General features: G+C 44.3%; 1 protein-coding gene across 1 annotated transcript in view; it reads left to right on the top strand.

Annotated features, from left to right (window-relative positions):
- TMEM272 (transmembrane protein 272) overlaps positions 1–18,674 on the top strand; it is a 20,783-nt gene extending 2,109 nt beyond the window's left edge. The window contains exons 2-5 of the mRNA XM_057367401.1: positions 1,495–1,574; positions 8,701–8,760; positions 14,655–14,737; positions 17,897–18,674. Of these exons, the coding sequence (XP_057223384.1) occupies positions 1,517–1,574; positions 8,701–8,760; positions 14,655–14,737; positions 17,897–18,259 (564 nt within the window). The 5' untranslated portion in view covers positions 1,495–1,516 and the 3' untranslated portion in view covers positions 18,260–18,674. The remainder of the gene's footprint in view (positions 1–1,494; positions 1,575–8,700; positions 8,761–14,654; positions 14,738–17,896) is intronic.
- Positions 18,675–18,916: the final 242 nt, after the last annotated feature.

Here is an 18,916-nt window from a genome sequence, read left to right as displayed (position 1 = left end):
TGTAGGCCAAAGGCACAGTATCTGCTCTGCTGGAGAAGGTTTGGTGGCTGGTATGAGACACATGCACCCAGCAGAGGTCAGGCACTCATCTGTAATTTCCATTCCAGTCCATCGTTCAGTACTGATGCAAATGTCCTCTGGGATATGGAGAGGAGGGTTGGAAAAGGAGAGCTAAATTTCATGAGATGTGTGAGGAGATGAGGCACACTAGAAACCTGGACATGTATGGTGGTGGCTGGCTGCTACCTACAAGGGTCACTGACCTGCTGGGATGTCTGTGAATGCCTCAGTCCCTGATATTTGCCTGGTCACTCACCCACAGGTAAAACCACACYTGCCTCTGTTGCTGCCAGGAAACAGAATCTGCAATGCCATTGTGCAAGGAACAAACCCCGTTCCCTACCCCATGGATACAGAGAGTCCAGTCTAGCCTTGGAGGCGGCCACCTCTGTTCAGCCATGACTAGTAGGGCTGGGACAGACTTTGGAATGGGGTATGGCCAGGTATCAGGTAGTTTAACAAGTCTGTCTTTATCTTCAACACATGCCTGGGGCCCTGTGGTCCCTCATAGGCTCCCGGCCAAGCTGGGGACAGCAGTGCATGTGAAAGCCCTAGGGTGGATTGCWTGTCAACTCAGAACACGATGGGGCTGAGCTTAAAATCCTGCTCTTTAACCACTGGGAAATCCAAAGGCTGTTTTGAGGAGTGTGCAGGAATGCAGCTTCCTTTATCCAGGCCTCCCTCACACACACCTTCTTCTGTCACACTGCTGCTGCTGGTGGCAGACTTGTGGTGATCCTGGCCAGAGGTTTGGAGTGTGTGTTTGTGTTTGTGTTTGTGTGAGCTGTCCACACTCCCATTGATGCTGGATGCTACTCAGCTATCTGCTGCTGTCTGAGGCCTGGCCTCAGATGCCTGGCTGCTTGCTCATCGCTCACCCCACTTTGTAAAAATTCTTCTTTACAAGGAGTTACTTTCTAGTCCAGCTACTTTTCTGTCAAAGGCATGTTGTTCTGGGCTCCCAGTGGTTTGCAGTTTTTATTCAATATTCTTCTTCAGAATCCTCCTTGATCTTAAAACTATTTTCATCCTCTCTCCTCCTTTTTTCCTTTAATTCATTTTTGCTCACTAATCCATTTTTGCTGAGGTTTGTGCAGCGAACCTCACCTGTTTGACTGGGCTTTCCTGGAACAGTTAAATACACTTTGTTCTGCCCCAACCCCAGTTGAAGTCAAGATAGAACCTTTCAAAGTTTTCAGGAAAATGGCATTAATACTTCTCCCCCAGCCTCCATTGAACTTCTCCCCCAGAGTTCAAGCATCTTCACCAGCAGGCAAGGCTGGAGGTGCTGGAAGACATACCTGCCTCTGGGAATGCCAGGCTGCTGGCTGGGTTTGTGAGGGTAGCAAAAGCCTGCCAGCCTGTGTGAGTACTCTGATACTGGGTAAGGCAAAGACACTTCTCACAGCCACATTGATTTCTCTGTCTCCACAGACACCCCAGAAGGGTCCCCACAATGGCAGCTGGCCTGGAGAAAGCCTGCCACCGGTGCATTTCGAAAATCGCCAGCAATGGTAAGGCAGCTCTGGCAGCAATCGCCTGATGAGTTTAAGCAGCCCTGTGCTAAGCCAAGTGTATAAAGGAATCAAGGTGGTACCAASTCCCTCCTGAATCTTCCACCGAAATTTTCTTTCCTAGACAGTTTTGGGTGCTGATGGAGTGTGCAACAGTAACTCTACCCAAACAGCAGATGCCTGCTAAAGTATTTGAAGTGTAGCAACCAGCATAAAACTTCAAAYAAACACCACCACGTACCTAAAGATGGGCTGCAACAGAGCCTAAGCAAAACAGTGGTTTTGCCTCCTCTTTGAAATGTTGCCTCACACATAGTGCAGCAGAAGCATCCACAGGGAAAACCTGGTAAAGAGCAGCACAGCCACCCTGGGAACAAACTCTCCTAGGAGCAATTTCTGCCCAGCAAAACTGCTGCCAGCCTGTGTGGTGGCACAGGGACACAAGTCTGGGTACAGGGCACAGTCAGGAATATCCCCCCTTTCACTCAGTGAGATTTGGGACAGGGCATCCTTCCCTCTGCTTGCCTGCTCCCTGGCACCAGGGCCACTGMGGGTGRGGATATCCCCCACAGGCAGACACCYAGTGGGGGTTGGAAGCCCAGTTACCTGGCCAGAGGCCTTTTGCACAACAGCCTGGGCTCATTTAGGCTTTAAAGGAACGGGTTSTTCCCAGCCAGGGTGAGGGACACCGAAGGCCATGATGAGCTGGCAACTGCTTGAGCAGGCTGGCTCTTGCTCTGTGAAGAGCAATGCAGCAGAAAGCTGACCTGGGCTGAGGCTGTGCGAGCTGCACAGAGGCACAGGAGAAATACACTTCAGAGGTGGGTTTTTGTAAGAACTGGGAAGCAGAGTCCTTGGCAGGAGGTTAAATTCCATGGGKTTTAAAGCAGCTTAGTCCTGCTGACTGCATCTCCTGTGCCTTTTGCTTTCACTTCTGGGCAGYAGCAATTTCTAATTCCACTCAAATACAAGAAGCAGCAAACCTCTTGACCATTCATCATAACTGATACTTTACCGACACTAATTGCTGCATTTGCTAGTCTGGGGTGTTACCTTGGAGTCTTCTACATTCCTGATCTTTGCTTTGCTTGAAAGGCTCTCAAAGCTCAGAATGAACTTTTATTAAAGATTAAACATTTCAACTCCTGGTGCCTTAAAAACCACCAGAGAAAATCAGGCCATGGAGACAGAAAGATCAATCCAGGCCTCCCTGCAGAAACCTGGCACAGGTAGGGAAGGAGAGGAAATTTTCTGGCCCACTTTTTCATGCTCATCATTGCCCCAGGGGAAAGGAGGACTTCGAGGTGACAGAAAGCAAGGGGTGCAGAGCATGTGGCACTCTCATTACACCCTGACAAGTGCCTGGGAGTGGAATTGGGACCCAGCTGGCCCCTGTGGGACCCCTCACATCCTGCAGAAAGGACATGCAGGGRGCATATGGACCCATTGGTGAACATCACAATTTATAAATTCAGAAGTGGTATTTTCTCTGATTTCTGTTCCTCGTGGTTGAAAACAAAATGTCACTGTTCCCTGTTATTAAATTACCACTGGAACTTCAATGATGGCAGATAAAATAATTAATCCTTCTGAATTTTTTTTTTGAAAGATTGGGAATAATTCTGAGCTTACCTATGCTCTGCCACACCAGAAGCACCCTCTTGGGTACCTGAAAAGTTACCCATGATTAAGGCAACTCAGAAATACCATTCCAGGAAAGTATCTTTGAGTTTTCATCATATTTAAGTTCAAAATCAGCTTAGCTTTAGCTATGGATCAGCTAGTGCATTCTAAATTGATTTTATGTTCATTAAAATGCAAGTCCTCATGAAGTGCAATGATGCTTAATTTCACTTTTTCTCATCATCCTGCATATATTTTTCAAAGAGCTTTTCAGCACAAACCTACATTTCTAMCTGTGGTCTCCTGATATTTAAATAACTCCCAAGAGCCAACCCACCTGTGGAGCATCTGTTCGTTCTCAGTGTAGCAATTCAAGTTCAGTCTTCAATTAACTGACCAAAATAAAAAAGGCTAATCCACTATCTTGGATCTACTGCAAAGCAAACTGAATAGCTCTATATGTAATGCCTATAAAACAATGAATATTGTTTTAAAAGTACCTCTGGAAACGATTCACAAGGGGCCAAATCCAGAATCTAGACCATAGCATAACTGTAGTTTAGTAGCTAGAGGAAAAATATAAAATTCAGAYGAGACACTCTGCAAAATTGCTCAACCCCCCAAAAAACTACACCTATGACTTAAATTTTTGGTGATGTGATGCTGATATCTGGGCACAAAAGTTCTATTATGCAGAATTCAACCTTGCCTAAGCAAAGAGTGATAGGACATAGCAATCAGCTGGTGACCAGGAGCTTCGATTCGGTCACTTTTCTCACACTTCCCCTGCCTTGTATGGTGGCTTTGCACTGGAACTAGAGACCTCCATGGGAATGGCTGTTCCTTACCCTGAATCCTCCAGCTTCTGAGTATCCAGTTTGGTCAAGGGATTAAATCACCCCAGGGATGGGATTCCTCCATTTGTGCCCAGAGACTATTCCATCAATATATCTCCTTGCTATGGCATTTAGCCTCATGAACAGAGTGGTCTTTGGTTTTGCTTAAGTTCATCTCATGTCTCTACTCTTGGGATCACTCACAGGTCTGGTTTTGAGTGTTCAAACCTTGCTGGTAATTTCTCTCATTTGGTGTTGGCTGGCCAAGCTGAATGGATTTAATTCCTTTCCTTCATGCTACTTCGTTCAAATCTTTTCTGCGTGTTCCATCTGGGACAGTGACATTTTCCTKCAACTCAAAAGCACAGAAGCACAGCAAGTATCCACAGCTACCAAAACCATGGACAGACACATCCCTGGTCTGTATCACCTTACTGGGGCTGGTTCTTCAGAAAGATCCATTGAGACTTCCTTTGCCACAACAACACCCTCACGGCTGCATTCTTCCCTTTCTCCAAGTGCCTGTCAGTGCTGCAGGGGATTCCTGCAGATACATGAAGGAATAAAACATGGATGAAAATACCTGCTCCCCTCTGCACTACAGCCTGTTACAGCACCCGTGCTGCAGTGCAGCACACTGTGACACTGCTTATGTTACTGCACTACCATCTGCACTTGCCTCAGGGCATCAGCAGGCCAGGGGCCCTGCCAACTGAATTTGACCCAAATTTCCTAACACTCGGACTGCTGGGAGTCAGCCCCCTCCAGAGCAGCATTTCCACAAGGTGTCCAAAGGGCATACTGTGAATTTACACACAGAGTTTTGCTCCTCAGCTTGTTCATGCTGATAAACCCTGGGGTAACTGCAGAATTTGTTTGGAAGCTGGTAGCATCTCATAAAAAATAAAAAATAATTCCTTTTTTATCCAGTACTTGACAGACTACAGAACAAATAGCACTTGGGAATAATGGTAAAGTAACCAACACTTCATTTATTACTGTATTTATTATCAGAGAGCTTGTCACACACTCTACTGAGCAGCTTGCACTACAGCTTTATGAGCAYACTACTAACAAGAGTAGGTAGGTTGAGATTTTTATTCATAAATCACTTCTGAAAATCCTCTGAAGACTCTTCCTATCTGAAAAGAAAGAAACTTTTCTCCCTATTTAAAGTAAATAGGAACAGCCTGAGCTGATCTGAAACTTCCAAGGGCTCGGAAAATCCGCGGCAGCAAAATAAAGTCAGAGGAGCTCACAAGTGAATTGGTGTCCCACCCAATACTGCCTCCAGATGCCAAACAACTGCCAGAGGACAACAGGCTGTGTGCCCTGATGCACGTAAGTGGGGACAGATGACCAGGGAGTGGCAGAGGACAGGGAGGAGAGCTGCAGGGCAGGGCCGTGGAAGATGGAAAGGCTCAGTCATCAGGCAGAAGAGAGACCACGACGCACAGCCGAAACGTCAACAGTGATTTCAAGCGCGTTTCCTTCTGTGGGGAGACCCCGGCAAGAGGAACTCCGCTAAACAGCAGATTTGTGTCAGCTGACTGTACTAATGGGCAGGGGACACAAACCCTGCACCCACTGATCTGATTTTTGTGACAGATTTCACGGAACGCGGAAGATATTCAGACACTTGTTCYCTTCTTCCTCTGTTGTGACCCCAGACACGAGCTCTTCCCTTCATCCATTTCCCGGCTCGTTAGGATTCCCACAGCAGGACTTCACCATTGCGTAGAGAGCAGTGGGCTCTCCTGCCTGATTCTCGAACACCAGCTTCACAGAGCAGAATTCTTTCGAGCCATGCCTACAAACACTTCCCTCACTGCGTTGTGTTTTTAGAGACTACCAGCCCTTTTCTGCTACTTGTTCCAGGAATGGGTCCAGGGGCTTCTCTGACCAGCCCATGAGGCGRTATCAGCGACATAAAAATACCACTAACCCCACAAGAGCACCTGCCCACACAGCAGCGTCCTCTCTGCTGCGCTGCTCTGCTCTGCGGCAAGTTCCATTTTCGGGAGCAATTTGTCGTCGGACCAGAGCGGGGCAGCACAGCCCAGACAAAAYCAGGCAGAGAATGTGCGTATCCCAGCTGAGCAGCATTTCTGTGACAGCCCCCCACATTTGGGGAAATCAGTCTTTAGTGCTGCTAGCGACGCTGAGAGTGTCTGCACAGCCCTGCCAGTCGTGTAGGCAATTGTTGAAGAGTCTCACTTTGTTAAACATGGGTCTGGAAGSCTTCCCAGACTATGCATCTGCCCCTCCAATTCGAGACCTAAGAGCTGTAGCTGAATGGGGAGATAATGAGCAACATTCCCAGCGACTGCTTTGGGAGCGGAATTAATGAACCATTATTTTTTTCTCTTGAGCGCTGAGCGGTCTCTACCTCCCATTTCTCCCCTCCGAAATCGGGCTGTTGGGTAGATGTCAGACTCGAGCAAACACGACACCTGAATGCCAGATGTGCAGTCTCGCATGTGCATGAGACCCCTGAGCCTTTTCCAGAGCTCACTACAGCGTCCGTTCCCGGGCTCAGGCAGACCAGGCGCTGCACAATTAAGAAATGACATAATGCCTCCTCCACCTCCTCCTCCTCCCTCTGAGCTCCTSAGCACTTCCCTTGCAGCAAGGGCAGCGACAGGAGACAGCTACGAAACCGCAGGCAGAGGAGTGACGCGGCTCCGAGAGCTGCGCTGCGATGACTTCTGGCAACAYCAGGCAGTCGTCCAACGCCTGCAGACCTGAACTGCACCCCTTTGGGCCCCAGCTGAGTTGCCCAGCCTGTGGGCACTATTTGCCCACAAATGARGTTGGAAGCCCAACTCAGCTACAATACCATCGCTTCTGAATATGAGAGAGTAGTCTAGGAAAGGTAATAGCAARAGGAGCTAGCACAAAATGTGACGTGGTGAAAAGGGAGGCTCTAGGCTGAGTTGTTCTAATGAGAGGCAGGCAGTGGTTGAAAGAGCTTAGTCAAGTGTAGGACACTATTCAAGCAGAGGAAGAATTTCTGTAGTGTGCAGCATTCAAGAGATAGCAAAGAAATTTGCTCAGATAGACTGAGCAAAATTGAGAGAGAGAGAGGGAGAGAGAGAGAGAGACTGGCTGACAGGGAAAGGAGGAGGGGGCTGCACAAAAGAACAGAAGTATTTTCTTCAGCTTAAAAATACCCTCAGTCTCTACCAATTCATAGAGATGACAAGCATGCTACTTCTGAGAAAGATGTCTTTCAAGCACTGAAGTGTAAGATCCTGGTTCTCTGCGGAGAAAACACGAGCAGTATGTGGGGGATGGTGTGTTCCCATGAAAAGTGTTGCAAGGCAGAAAGCCTGGTGGATCTGCCCTGAATTTTGATACTGCTCCTATGTCCTCTCTCTGTTTCCCCTTCTGTGAAARAGGCAATGATGCTGCCCTTTCTCCCTAAGGCAGCCTGAGGGTGATATTTGGGCAGTGCTATAGAATTTCCCAGAGTGGCACTGTCCGCAGGGTGCTGGCAGTGTCCCTGCTCCCGAACGGCCGGAAGGACGCCATGCACCTTGCAGAGGTTGCGGTTCTCTGGCATGGGGAGCTGCGTGACACAGTTTGCCTGCAGAAGGGCTGGTCCAAACCCAACTCTGAATGCTTGCTCCGAGATAATTTTTTCACAAGCCTCCAAGGAGACATCCTATTCCTTTTCTTCTCCATGCTCTTCTCAGCCCCTCTGCAATCTATGCCCACCTGCCCTTGGGCATCCTCAGGCTCCCACTTTGCAGTCTGAGCCATTTGTGGAAGCGCTCTGCAGGGACACTCGCCACAGAATGTCCTCATTATATTTCACTCTCATTTGGCAGGGTAGCGTTCCACTTTGATGTTGCCAAGTGCTCATGATTAGGCACAGAGGTGGCAGCTCTTGTAAGCCAGGCTGCTCACACTGTTCTTGACACTAGTGTCCCTCACTTTCTGTGAAGCTGAGCATTCATCCTCGGCAGCATCAGGCTGTGCTGGGAAAATATCAGAGCTCAGATACACCAGCAGCTCTCCAGGGAGTAGGCAAGCACCTCAGGCCCACTCACCTGCAAGGACAGTCTGTGTGCACCCCTAAGAGCATCCCTTCATGCAGCTTAAGCTGATCTATCCAAATGACAAATCCCAGTCCTTGCAGAAGGGCTGCTGTTTGTGTTCATGAGCCAAGCTGGGTCAGAGAGGTAGATCAGCCAGAAACTATCCGCATCAGTAATAAAGACAGTTTATTTAGCTATCACTGAAAAATAAGTGAAATGGCATTRAAGCTGCTATTTGCTCAGCAAACAGATACGGCTCATCAGTTGCTATGGATTAGCTGATGCAAAATTACTCGTTACTACACAGGCGCTTGGCAGTACCTCTGAAGAGGATGCAGGACAAGGCAGCAGTGGCTGAATGCTTGTCCTTGCAACAAGACAAACTGCAAATGGTGGCTGCAAAAGCACTTTGTGTCTCATTGCAGCCTGGAAATGACAAACCATATGCTGGTCCCACCATTGCAGATGCTGTACCACAGAGTGCATCAAGTCCATCCCATCAAGTGCACTGCATTTTTGCTGCACAACTATGTGGATACAGAGCATCTGTAAAGAACTGGATGGAAATGCTGGTCTCTAAAATTGAACTATCCCAAATAACAGTCTTCCTTTTCTCATTCACAGCATGCTTTATTTTTGGGCTCCTCGCTTTCCTTGCCTTACCACTGTCCATGACTTTTATAGGTAAGTTGACYACTAAAGCAATTTGAAAATAGAAATTTCCTGGCACTGTGTGGCAGGTTAACACACCTGGTGGAAGAAAGGAGCTGGAAAATTCAGAGTTTAACTGTTAAGCCTCTGTGTTGGTACTTTAGCTTCAGACAGAATYCCAGCCCACACTCCCTAGCAGGGAGGAAAAAGTACTTGAATTCTGACCCGCTTTATCTTTATCATAAAAATCCCTCCAGTGTGTTTTACCTCAAAAATCAGCTTTGTCTGGGGGAAGGAGCTCAGAATCTGACACATGAGAAGATTTAATTAATCAGGATCCCTCTGTATTAACTACACTGCAAAAAATCGTAGAAGGATAGTGCTGGAAGGGAAAAAGAGAAGCTGTAGGCTACTATTTCTCCACCTTTTTGGAAGTCAGACCTGATTTTTGGCTAAACTGTCTGTGTATAACCCCTTAAAGGCTGCATTTGTGAGTGGAATTTCAAGATCAAATATTTAAGAAAGGAAAATCCTTTGAGCTGCAAAATTTTGTACATTTTTAAACTGCATAAGCCCCCCTCTTTTCTTGAGCATCACCTTGCCCTTACCATTAACATAGATTTTTATTTTTTCTTAACACTTCCTTGCTCCCTTTGGACCTTTCACATCCTCCATATGGGCTGTGAGGCCACTCAAGGAACATCAGGACAGTCACCAGTCCACCTCCGCTTTCAGACAGGCACGCATGCTCATGGCATGCCTGACAGATGTCTGACTTGCCCTTGCTCAAGGAAATTCCATGGCTTCCCAAAGAGCCTATTTCAACATTTTATTGCTCAAACAGACAAAGTATTTTTCCCTGTATCCAACCTAAATCTTCCTAATGGCAAATGAAACAGATTACAGACTGTCCTGCCCACTGTGGTCACAAAAACAGTGGGCACTGTCCTGCCACTGTGGTCATTGTCCTACTCAAGAGATCCTTTGAACTGTTTGGAGGCTGCTATTATAACCCTGCTCCATATTCTCTTTTTTTCCCCTAGAGGTCTTAAAAACCTATTTCTTTCATCCTGACCTCACAGGTCACTGTTTTTGGAGCTTTTTTTTTGGGTTTTTTTTGGTGGTTTTTTTTTTTTTTTTCATTTTTGCCTCCCTTCTTTGGCCTTTGGCCAATGTAAGTATTTTTCCTTAGAAAAAAAAAGGAAGATGTAATACAGGCCTCCAGCTGAGACCTGAGAAATGAGCAGTGCCGAGTAATTAGCTCCTCTCTTTAACAAGCAGCATTTCTGTAAACACACCTCAAAATGAAACATGGTCTCTCTGCACCAACTCATTTCCTCCAGTATAGTTTATGATGCATTGTAAGCCCAGATGGTTTTTGATAGTGCTGCTCCCTATCAGATATATCTCATTTTTATTTASATTGAAGTTTCCTCCCCTACACGCAGTGTTCAGCTCTATGGGTTTTCATCTTGTAGGTTTTGAATGCCTTTTGTCAGTGTATCCAGATCACTTTGAATTCAAAGTCCTCAGGAGCCCTTGTCTTTAAAAAGCTCACCTTCTGCCTCGATATTCATGAAAGATGGTCCAAATGAACTCTACATTCAGTTGCTGTGGGCAAGATGCATCTCACTTAGACTTGGGCTGGGTGCATCTGCAGTGGAGCTGAGCGCCATTTGTTGTTCTCGCAGGCTGTTCAGAGAAAGGGATGTTCCTGGCAGCGAGAGTCCCACACCCTCTGTAGGTGTCTGCCTTGAGATGAGGTGACTTTTAAGGCAGTTGGGACAYCTGGCCCATTGGCATGGACAGTTACCCAAACCCACAAAATAAGTATTCRGCTAAAGGTTGGTGCTGTTCCCTTAATCCGGGGCCTTCAAAGTACCACTGACRACTATGGTGGGATTCTGATTAGGATGCCCTAATTAGGAATTAGGGAGTTCTAATGAGGGATTAAGGAATAATTAGGAAGTAGGGAAATCRTCTGAACTGTTACATCTCAACACTTCAGCTCTTATACTTATCCATGACTTAAGATTGCYATTTATCCCTTAAGAAGATTCAAGCTTTAGCTCTTCCCCAGGCTGAATAAGCCAGAGCTGTGAAATAGGAATGGGAAGGTATAATTCAAAATGTGGCATGGCTTCCATRGCATCCAGCCTTCTGGAAATGAATCCAGGGCTGGAATCTGACCAGTTATAAATACYATTTCTCAGGAATATTTCATAATATCTTTCAGATCAATGAGAAGTGGAAAGTGTATGGTAAGATATTAACCTGGAGCTCTGGGTACCTCCTGCATCAGATACTGAGCCCTTTTTTTTTTCCTCACAACTTAGAGAAATTAAGAGATAATGTCACTGTAATGTAGTGTTGTCAGAGGATATTAGTTTCCTGCAGCTCCGTATCAGCAAAGGCATTTTTAGGAAAATGAAATGTCAAGGAAAATGCAGATATTTATTATCCAAGCAAAAGCCTATGATTTTCTGATAATAATCTGTTACCATGATCTCAGAAAAGACTTGCTGATATGCCTCCAGTCATTTTGGCTCTTGCTTCCTACAGAGGAAAACTGTGAGATACAATACTAGCTAAAACCCAGAGATGAGTAACAAGCACCCCTGCTAATAATTACACGCCAGCATTATACACTCTTAAAATTCAATAACGCTGTAAATCACAGCATAATTCAAGATTCATGAAAAGGACTCAGCATATTTTCCAAGCTGCAGACTTGTGACATCATTAAGCCACAGATTGTTTAGCACTTTTACTGGCAGAGATGATCTTTTTTTTTTTTTTTGCTTAACACTCCAAAGATATAGAATTTTTTTAAATTTTTTTTTAAATTTTTTTTTTTTTAGTTTCCAGGACAGTGAAGGATTATTCCCAATAACACATTTTTGTATGTTGTCCAGAGTACCTTTATATACAGAAGTCCCCAAGGGTAGCCACATTACATTTGAAAGCTGATGACATATTTTTCTCAATAAGCAGTCTAAATTTCCTCCTGTTCAAATTTAACCCCCTATACTCCTCACACTCATATCTACACCAAATAATTCCTCAACTCTCAAGTGCTCCTGAGAGTTGTCTGAAGACCATTCTCCTCTTCCGTGCCTTTAGGTGGGAACAGTCTTGTGCTTTAGCAGTTGTTTAGCACAATCTTTCCTTGCATTTCAGCCCTTCATCCAGTCCTCTGATTTGCTGATACGCTTCCTGACAAAATGGTGACCAAAAGCAATTCCTTTGGGATAAATTCTCTGCAGTACCTAAATCTAAGAGTAATGCCCACAGTCAGGGTTTGACTGAGGTCTGTGCTACGTGATGGCAGCCGTAGTCATCATGTGTCATCATGCAGCTGCTGTGTCTGATCTTGCAAGATCTTTGGTGCATTCATTTGGGCTCCTGAGCTGGTCTGTGTTGTGGTCAGATTCAATTGCTCTTCACTMTGAGCCACAGATTGCTCTGGCTTGCAGGGAGCACTGCAGTAGAAGCAGAGCTTTTATCTCTCATGGTCCATATATCCCACCTCTAGCAATCAAAGGAAAACATGTTGCTTGCTTATAGGAAAGAAGAGCACTGATGCTTTCCTACTAGGTTTGGTGTTCCCAGATAAATCAAACACACGCTGTGTGAGAACTGATTGGCACAGTCACTGATTTCACTGTAACAAATACCAGTGTCCGTCTATCAACTGTAGGTCCATATTTCCTATTCACACCTTGGGGCGTATTTTTAAAGTTACTACTGTTTCACCCGCTTTGACCTACTCTTTTGCTGTCGTATCTGTCTGCAGTATTCTCYCAAAACCTACAAAATGCCACTGTCATTCAAACCCTTCCCCAGACTGATTGCTGTCATGTTATATATATGAAAGGACTCCTTATTAGATTTGTCGGGGAAAGAGAAACATAGCTCCATGAGAAAAAGAAGAAAGGCTATTTTCTTGATTTTTTCCCCCTCAAACTGAAATCTCAATAACACACTGGAAACAGAAATTACCTAGGTTCTTAAACTGAAATATATTCCCAGTGATCCCTGGTCAGCTGCTTTTGTGGCAGGTTATTAGATGGCCAAAGACTCTGAAAACCCTGGAAGCAGCTTTCTGATGAAAATTATGCAATTTGTGACAATTTCCCAAATTCCCTGCTGCCCTCCCCTGTAAAGGCGGGTCTGAGCCGGTCTCAGCATTACATAGTGGCAAATTGGAGAAATAATTACAGCTTTGTAATGGGGACAAAAGGAGAGAGAGTCCAGATCCTCTAAGTGAGGACTTTTTCATTTATGAAAAGGGTGGTAACAAATACTTAGTATAGAAGACAGCCCTTACACACAGGGGATCACAGAACTGTGGACCACAAAACACTGCTCTGTGTCCTGTGACAAAAGTCAGACCTGTAGGCAAGCAACCACAATCCAGAACACCTGTATTATGGTATGCAAAGTGTGCAGGAGAGGTTCAGGAGAGGTTCAGGACATCAGCAATGTTCTGGACCAGAAATGGCAGTGGATTTGGTGGGCAAATTGAAAAGCAGAAGAGGAYTACAGCTACAGAAAAGGGAAAGCAAAACAAAAGACAAAATCCACCCAAAACAACAACAACAACAAAAAAAAAAAAACCCCTCCAAACCAAAATCCTCTGTTACCTCTTTTCTGATTCCTCCTATTCAGTTTAGTTCTGAAAATGGAGGCAAAAYATTCCACCTGAAAGATGCTTAGCACTTGAGACCAGGACATTCCTTCTGGTATCCTGCAACAAGGCAACTCCAATTATTCAGAGAAAAGTCAAAAAAACTTTTTGAAAACYGTTTCAACAGCTAGAAGAAAACAGAAAATATTTCTATCCTCTGTARCTGATCAGTCAAAGCCCTGAAACATGGGATCAATAACAACAAAATTACAGTGTAGTGAACTGTTTAAATTTTCTAAAGATCCCATTGGGTAAAAGATTTGGGCAGGGGATTCATCCCAGTTATAAGGACCTACAGCTGGCTGTCTTAGATTCATGTCTAGATATAGCTATGGAGAGACAGAGGCACTTTCAGGGACCAATTCACTTGACCCATTTCAAATGCCTATGTTAGGATAAATGAATTGAATTTTACAAGTATCTATTTCTCCCTGTTGACTACAGAGTCTAGAAAACTAGTTCACATATGGATGCCTGCATTGCAGACATCTATATTTGGACAGATGAGTTTCACTACCACAGACCTGTATCACAAGCTTCAGTCTACTGCCAGCAACATCCTCACACAGTCATATAATCTCTTCCCTAAAACTTACCCAGCTTTCCCTTTCTTGCAGTACATTTGAGGGTTGCCAGGATCCCCAGCCCCATAGCAACCAATGCTTTTATCCTCCAGCAACCCAAACAGCTTGGAAACTTGAGTTTCTACAGTTCCCTATCAGTTGCCTGGAAAGCTTAAACAGTTCCAGGTGCTCCCATGGCTCCCAAGTTTCCAGTCATCTGACTCACGAGCATGTCATGCTCATAGGAACTAATGAGCAGGAAAATCCTGGGAGAAGCTTATCAGAATTGCTTCTTTTCACAGTTTTGATTCTCAGTGAATTTTCTACTGCTGATGAAAACTTCCTGTCCAACTGAGTCAGTGGTTCATTTAACGAAAAGCAGTGACTGAAGCTAATGACCTCTACATGTGTCTCCAATCAGAAATGCCAGTAAACAGTAATGTTGTTGTTGCCTTTGCTCTGTCTCTTCCTTCTCCTGCCTTTTGCTTCATGGCCCTCACTCCTGTAGTGGGAGCTGCAAACCCCTTTTAATTCAGCCACCATTTCATCACACACTGGACACCAGTCTTGGGTGTGAGCACTACACTTCGCTTACGTCATCTGTAGTTTTCACTGTAGAGCTTGCTGCAATATCTGATCACTTAAGATAACTCACGTTCATTTTCACTATTCAGGAATGAAGTTTTTGGAAGATTGCCCAGTTCAGCCACTGATTCCCTTATATCTGTTGGTGGGTGGCGTGATTGGCAGTTTAAAGGTAATGTGCCTTCTGTGTGTGAAAACTATTTTTTGTGACTTGACTTTGACTTGCTAGTTAAGAGATGATAGCTCCGGACAACCACATGCACACAGTACTGGAGAGCTACCAGGGTTGGACTGTGCTAGTTTCCACACCAAAAGCACCCGTCAGTCAAGTGAGTTGCYAATGAGCTCAGCATTGTCCAACACATTGTGGTGTGACTTTCTCCTACATCACAGCATCTGTGCTACCATTCCTACTCAGGGAAACATGGATGCCTGGTGTAAATGGGTACTTTTTCCACAAGCGGTCTTCCAAGGATGACAAATCTTTCTCTGTTTTCACACACACAGGACAAAAAGTTGAGTTACTCTCCTTGCTTTGGTAATACTATACAACTACAGGTGTTTGTACATAGTCCTTGTACATAGTGCTTCCCCACTCAGACTTTGGCAGAAGTAAATRACTCTGCAGCAGAATCACTTCCTTCCAGAGTAAATATATCCCTGCACCACAGCAGGGCTTATTAATYTAGGTGCAGTATTTTCTAACCACAACTACCTGTCTTCTAGTGGACTGTGCTCACTTATATCTTTGCTGAGCCAGAGTCTGGCAGCTTGAAAAGTAGAGACACCCTCATATCTGTGATATACCCTGGCCACTATAAACTACAATTCTGCATTGACTCTAAAATAAAGGATCACCCTTTTCTGACAGTCCCTTTGCAGATGATGTTAGCTGGCTGCCAGGGAGCATAGCCTTGACACATTTCTAGCCTCTTCTCTTTGTCAGGACTGAAAGAAAGAGGAAAGAATACTCCTCTGYAGGTCTCTGCTTCCACTGCACTCTTTCACACTGGTAGACCAATCAAACCACAGTACATCACTGGGATATGAATCATGCCCTCCAATGACCTTTGTTCAGTAAATAAGAAAATGAAACAAAAAAAAAAGGACTTAATCCTATTACAAGGAATTTGCTATGTTGTGAGTTCTACTGGCAAATGCTTCGTCATTTGATCACACCAATGGACTTATCTGTATAATCAAAGGTTCATTTAATAACAGTTTAGAAAAGATTAGAGCAGAWCTGAAAGGAAATTTTGATGCTGTGGGTTGAATCTTTCACAAAAAGTGTTGACCAGTTCTTAGCTATTTCTGGTTTAAAGTCAGTTTTACTCACTATAAATAAGGTAGCACATGGATCAGTTAATATTCATGCTGACGTCAAATAATGGTTTGAATTTTACTTCAGTTGATGGCAGGACTGTTTATTTTGCAGTCTGGCAATGCATTTGGTCAGATCCTGATTAGCCTCGCACACGTGCCACCTCAGCACTTGGTCTGTAGGTAAATTCACATCTCTTGCCTGTCTCAACTCTGCCCTCTGTCATGTTCATTGGACTGCACTGACTTCATCAAGCAGTTCACTTACTTGAGCTGTGTAAGTTAAAAGGTCAGAGAGTGGGTGCAGGATGAAGTCTGAACAGATTCTGTCCTGTGATGGACATAATCTAGTGGGAAGTCATTCTAGCCCAGATCTGTGCAGTTTGTTGGCTCTTCACCTATTTCTTTACCACCTCCAGTCTTTTAAAAAACAATGGTAACTGAGCAAAGGTTAACTGAGGCAATTGAACCATTCCAGAGCACTCAGAGAGGCTTGTTGAATTCATGTCATGCTGCCCCATAAATGTGCATTCAGCAGCTAGTAACAATGTGATTGCCAGCAATTTCTTCAATCACAGCTTGGCAAGGCAATATCCATAAAAATTAAATACACTTTCTGTAAACTAGTTAGATGCAGTTGAAATCCATAAATCTACCTGGGAGTTTTCTCTGACTGCCTCAAACCCAATACTCATCTGCCATTTAACCCTATTCCCATTGCTGAGCTTGATGAAATGTGAGTACAGGCAGCTGCCTGTGTGCTGAGCTGAAATCTAAATGAGCTGATAAGCTGCAGCAGGCTTCAAGTCCAGCCACAGGAATCCCTATGCAGAAACCTCAGTCCCACTGGCCAGGAAGGTTTATCCCTCCTGTGTCTCAYGAGTCTGTATAAAATAAATATTCACCTGAGAAGAAGATGGTTTGAGCAAGCCAATCGGTTTGAGTGCTCAGCTGCATGCGAGATATCAGCAGAAACACCATATTTTTTTTGCCTGTTGGTGCTTGGACTTTAAACTGTGTTTTTCAAAAATTGGTACMAACATTTGGGCTAGAAAAACAGTTGGTTTTATGAACAAATATTTAATTATTTATAGATAATGAAACAGTCTTACAAGGAAGCGTAAGATAAATCTCTGGATTTTCTTGCTAAGCTTTTCCTATTGAAAATGAGAGACATGGACTAAAAGATTTTAGACCTGACAGAACATGTACCCAAACAGGTTTTCCTTGCCCAGTATTCTGGAGAAAGAAGAGTGTAAAACGAGAGGTGCTCTTTTTCATTTCAAGCAGAAAAATGAGCACAGAATATAACTCTGAAAGAGAACACGACTGAGAACCCCAATCTACCCATGCTCTTTGTATTGCCAAGACTGAGCAAGAAATCCAAGCATTGCTGATGAGTCCTACTGCATTTCCTTGTATACCAGAGCTTCCTAACCACCTGGCATCATGGTATTCCACTTATTTCTCTGCTAGTTTTGACTGAAGACCGGAGTGGAGCAATCTGAGAAAATGGCACTTAACTGAAGAAAACTTGACAACAGTATGTTGCAAGCATCTAAAGCAATTTCTTTGAGGTTTAAGTCATAGTCTATATGCTTCATAATTTGATATACGATGATTCAACTTTATAACCATGGAAAAATAMAGTTAGGAGAGACAAATCTACCCACTACAAGGCAGGAACTACACTACTTAAGTCATTTAGCAGTTACTCTAATCTGTTCTTAAACGTCTCCTGCGTGGGAGCTGCTGCCATCTCCCTACACAATCTGTTCTCATGCCTTTCCATCAGCAATTTTTCCCCATTTCTGGCCTCTCCAGTGAGTAAACTACAAGGAAAAAAATGCATTATTATCCAGGAGTACCTGCCTCATTTGTRGCTACTTAGCTTTCTCCTCCATGATTTCCCACACCCAATTTTATTTGGCCCAAAGATTGGCAGTGGCCAGAAGGTGTTCAGACTCTGCAGCCACTTCACCTCTTCCATTTTCTCTCCCAATGCCTCCAGGTGACTCTCCTGCTGTAYGACTCAACCAGGATGAGGCAGCTGCTTTCCAAGTCTGTTGTGATTGATGATGATGATGACGACGAGTATCCCTGGAGGCAGAATGCTCACAAGTACTACATCCATCTAACCCTCAGCCTTTTCCTCTTTCTCTGGTTCATTCTTGGGAACTACTGGGTTTTTTCTGTGTATCTGCCAAATTTCATCCCACCTTTTCATCAGCCTCAGGATTACTGTGACAAAACCCTGTACATTTTTGCTGTTGGTGTTCTCATTATTAGCCACACTGYTCTGTTTCTCCTTATTTTTTGTAGCTGCTGCATATACTGTTTTTCCAGGCAAAGATTCTCTTCTGAGGAAGACTAAATGCTATATAAATAAATCCCCAGATGTTTGGGAAAGCATGTACAACAAAGAACAGGCAATAATTCATCCTTGTGTATGTCTTTGTTGTATAATACATATATGTGATAGCAGTCAACTTCAAAAGGAAATTATAAAATACAGTGCCATGTGGAAACAGCTATGCTGGAACACAGCACGATCTATGTAAAAATGCTGCTGTAGGTGCCAGGGTGTACTCCTGCTAACTTTTACATCCCTTTTTTAACTTTGGATGTTTCATCAGGAGCAAGTTCTTGCAGGTGGCAAACTCCTCTAAAACCAAGTGTCCCTTATGTTGTATATAGCACAGTACATCTTTGCCTATAAAAGTAGTCATGTTGTCCTCTTCATTGGGATCTGAACATCTCCCCATAGTCTTGCAGAGGTTTGTTAGTGTTCCTGCATTATAGATGAAGGGTTATATTCAGGCCACCTTGCATGGTGTATGGACTCTGACAGTAACTTAGCTGCTCACTAKAGAGCTATCCAGGCCACTGTGGGGGATACACCTTTTCTATAGCAGCAATTTCTCGGTACCACACTAACACAAAGATGACTGTCAAACCATTGTCAAGCAAGTTCATAGAAAAACTGATGACGTTACTTAGGTATTTTAAATTAAAAACACAATACGACATG

Source organism: Malurus melanocephalus, unplaced genomic scaffold (genome assembly GCF_030028575.1).
Source record: "Malurus melanocephalus ecotype Western Australia unplaced genomic scaffold, MMel_1.1 scaffold_78, whole genome shotgun sequence".
Lineage (NCBI taxonomy): Eukaryota > Metazoa > Chordata > Aves > Passeriformes > Maluridae > Malurus > Malurus melanocephalus.
This window is presented reverse-complemented; position numbering and strand designations above follow the sequence as displayed.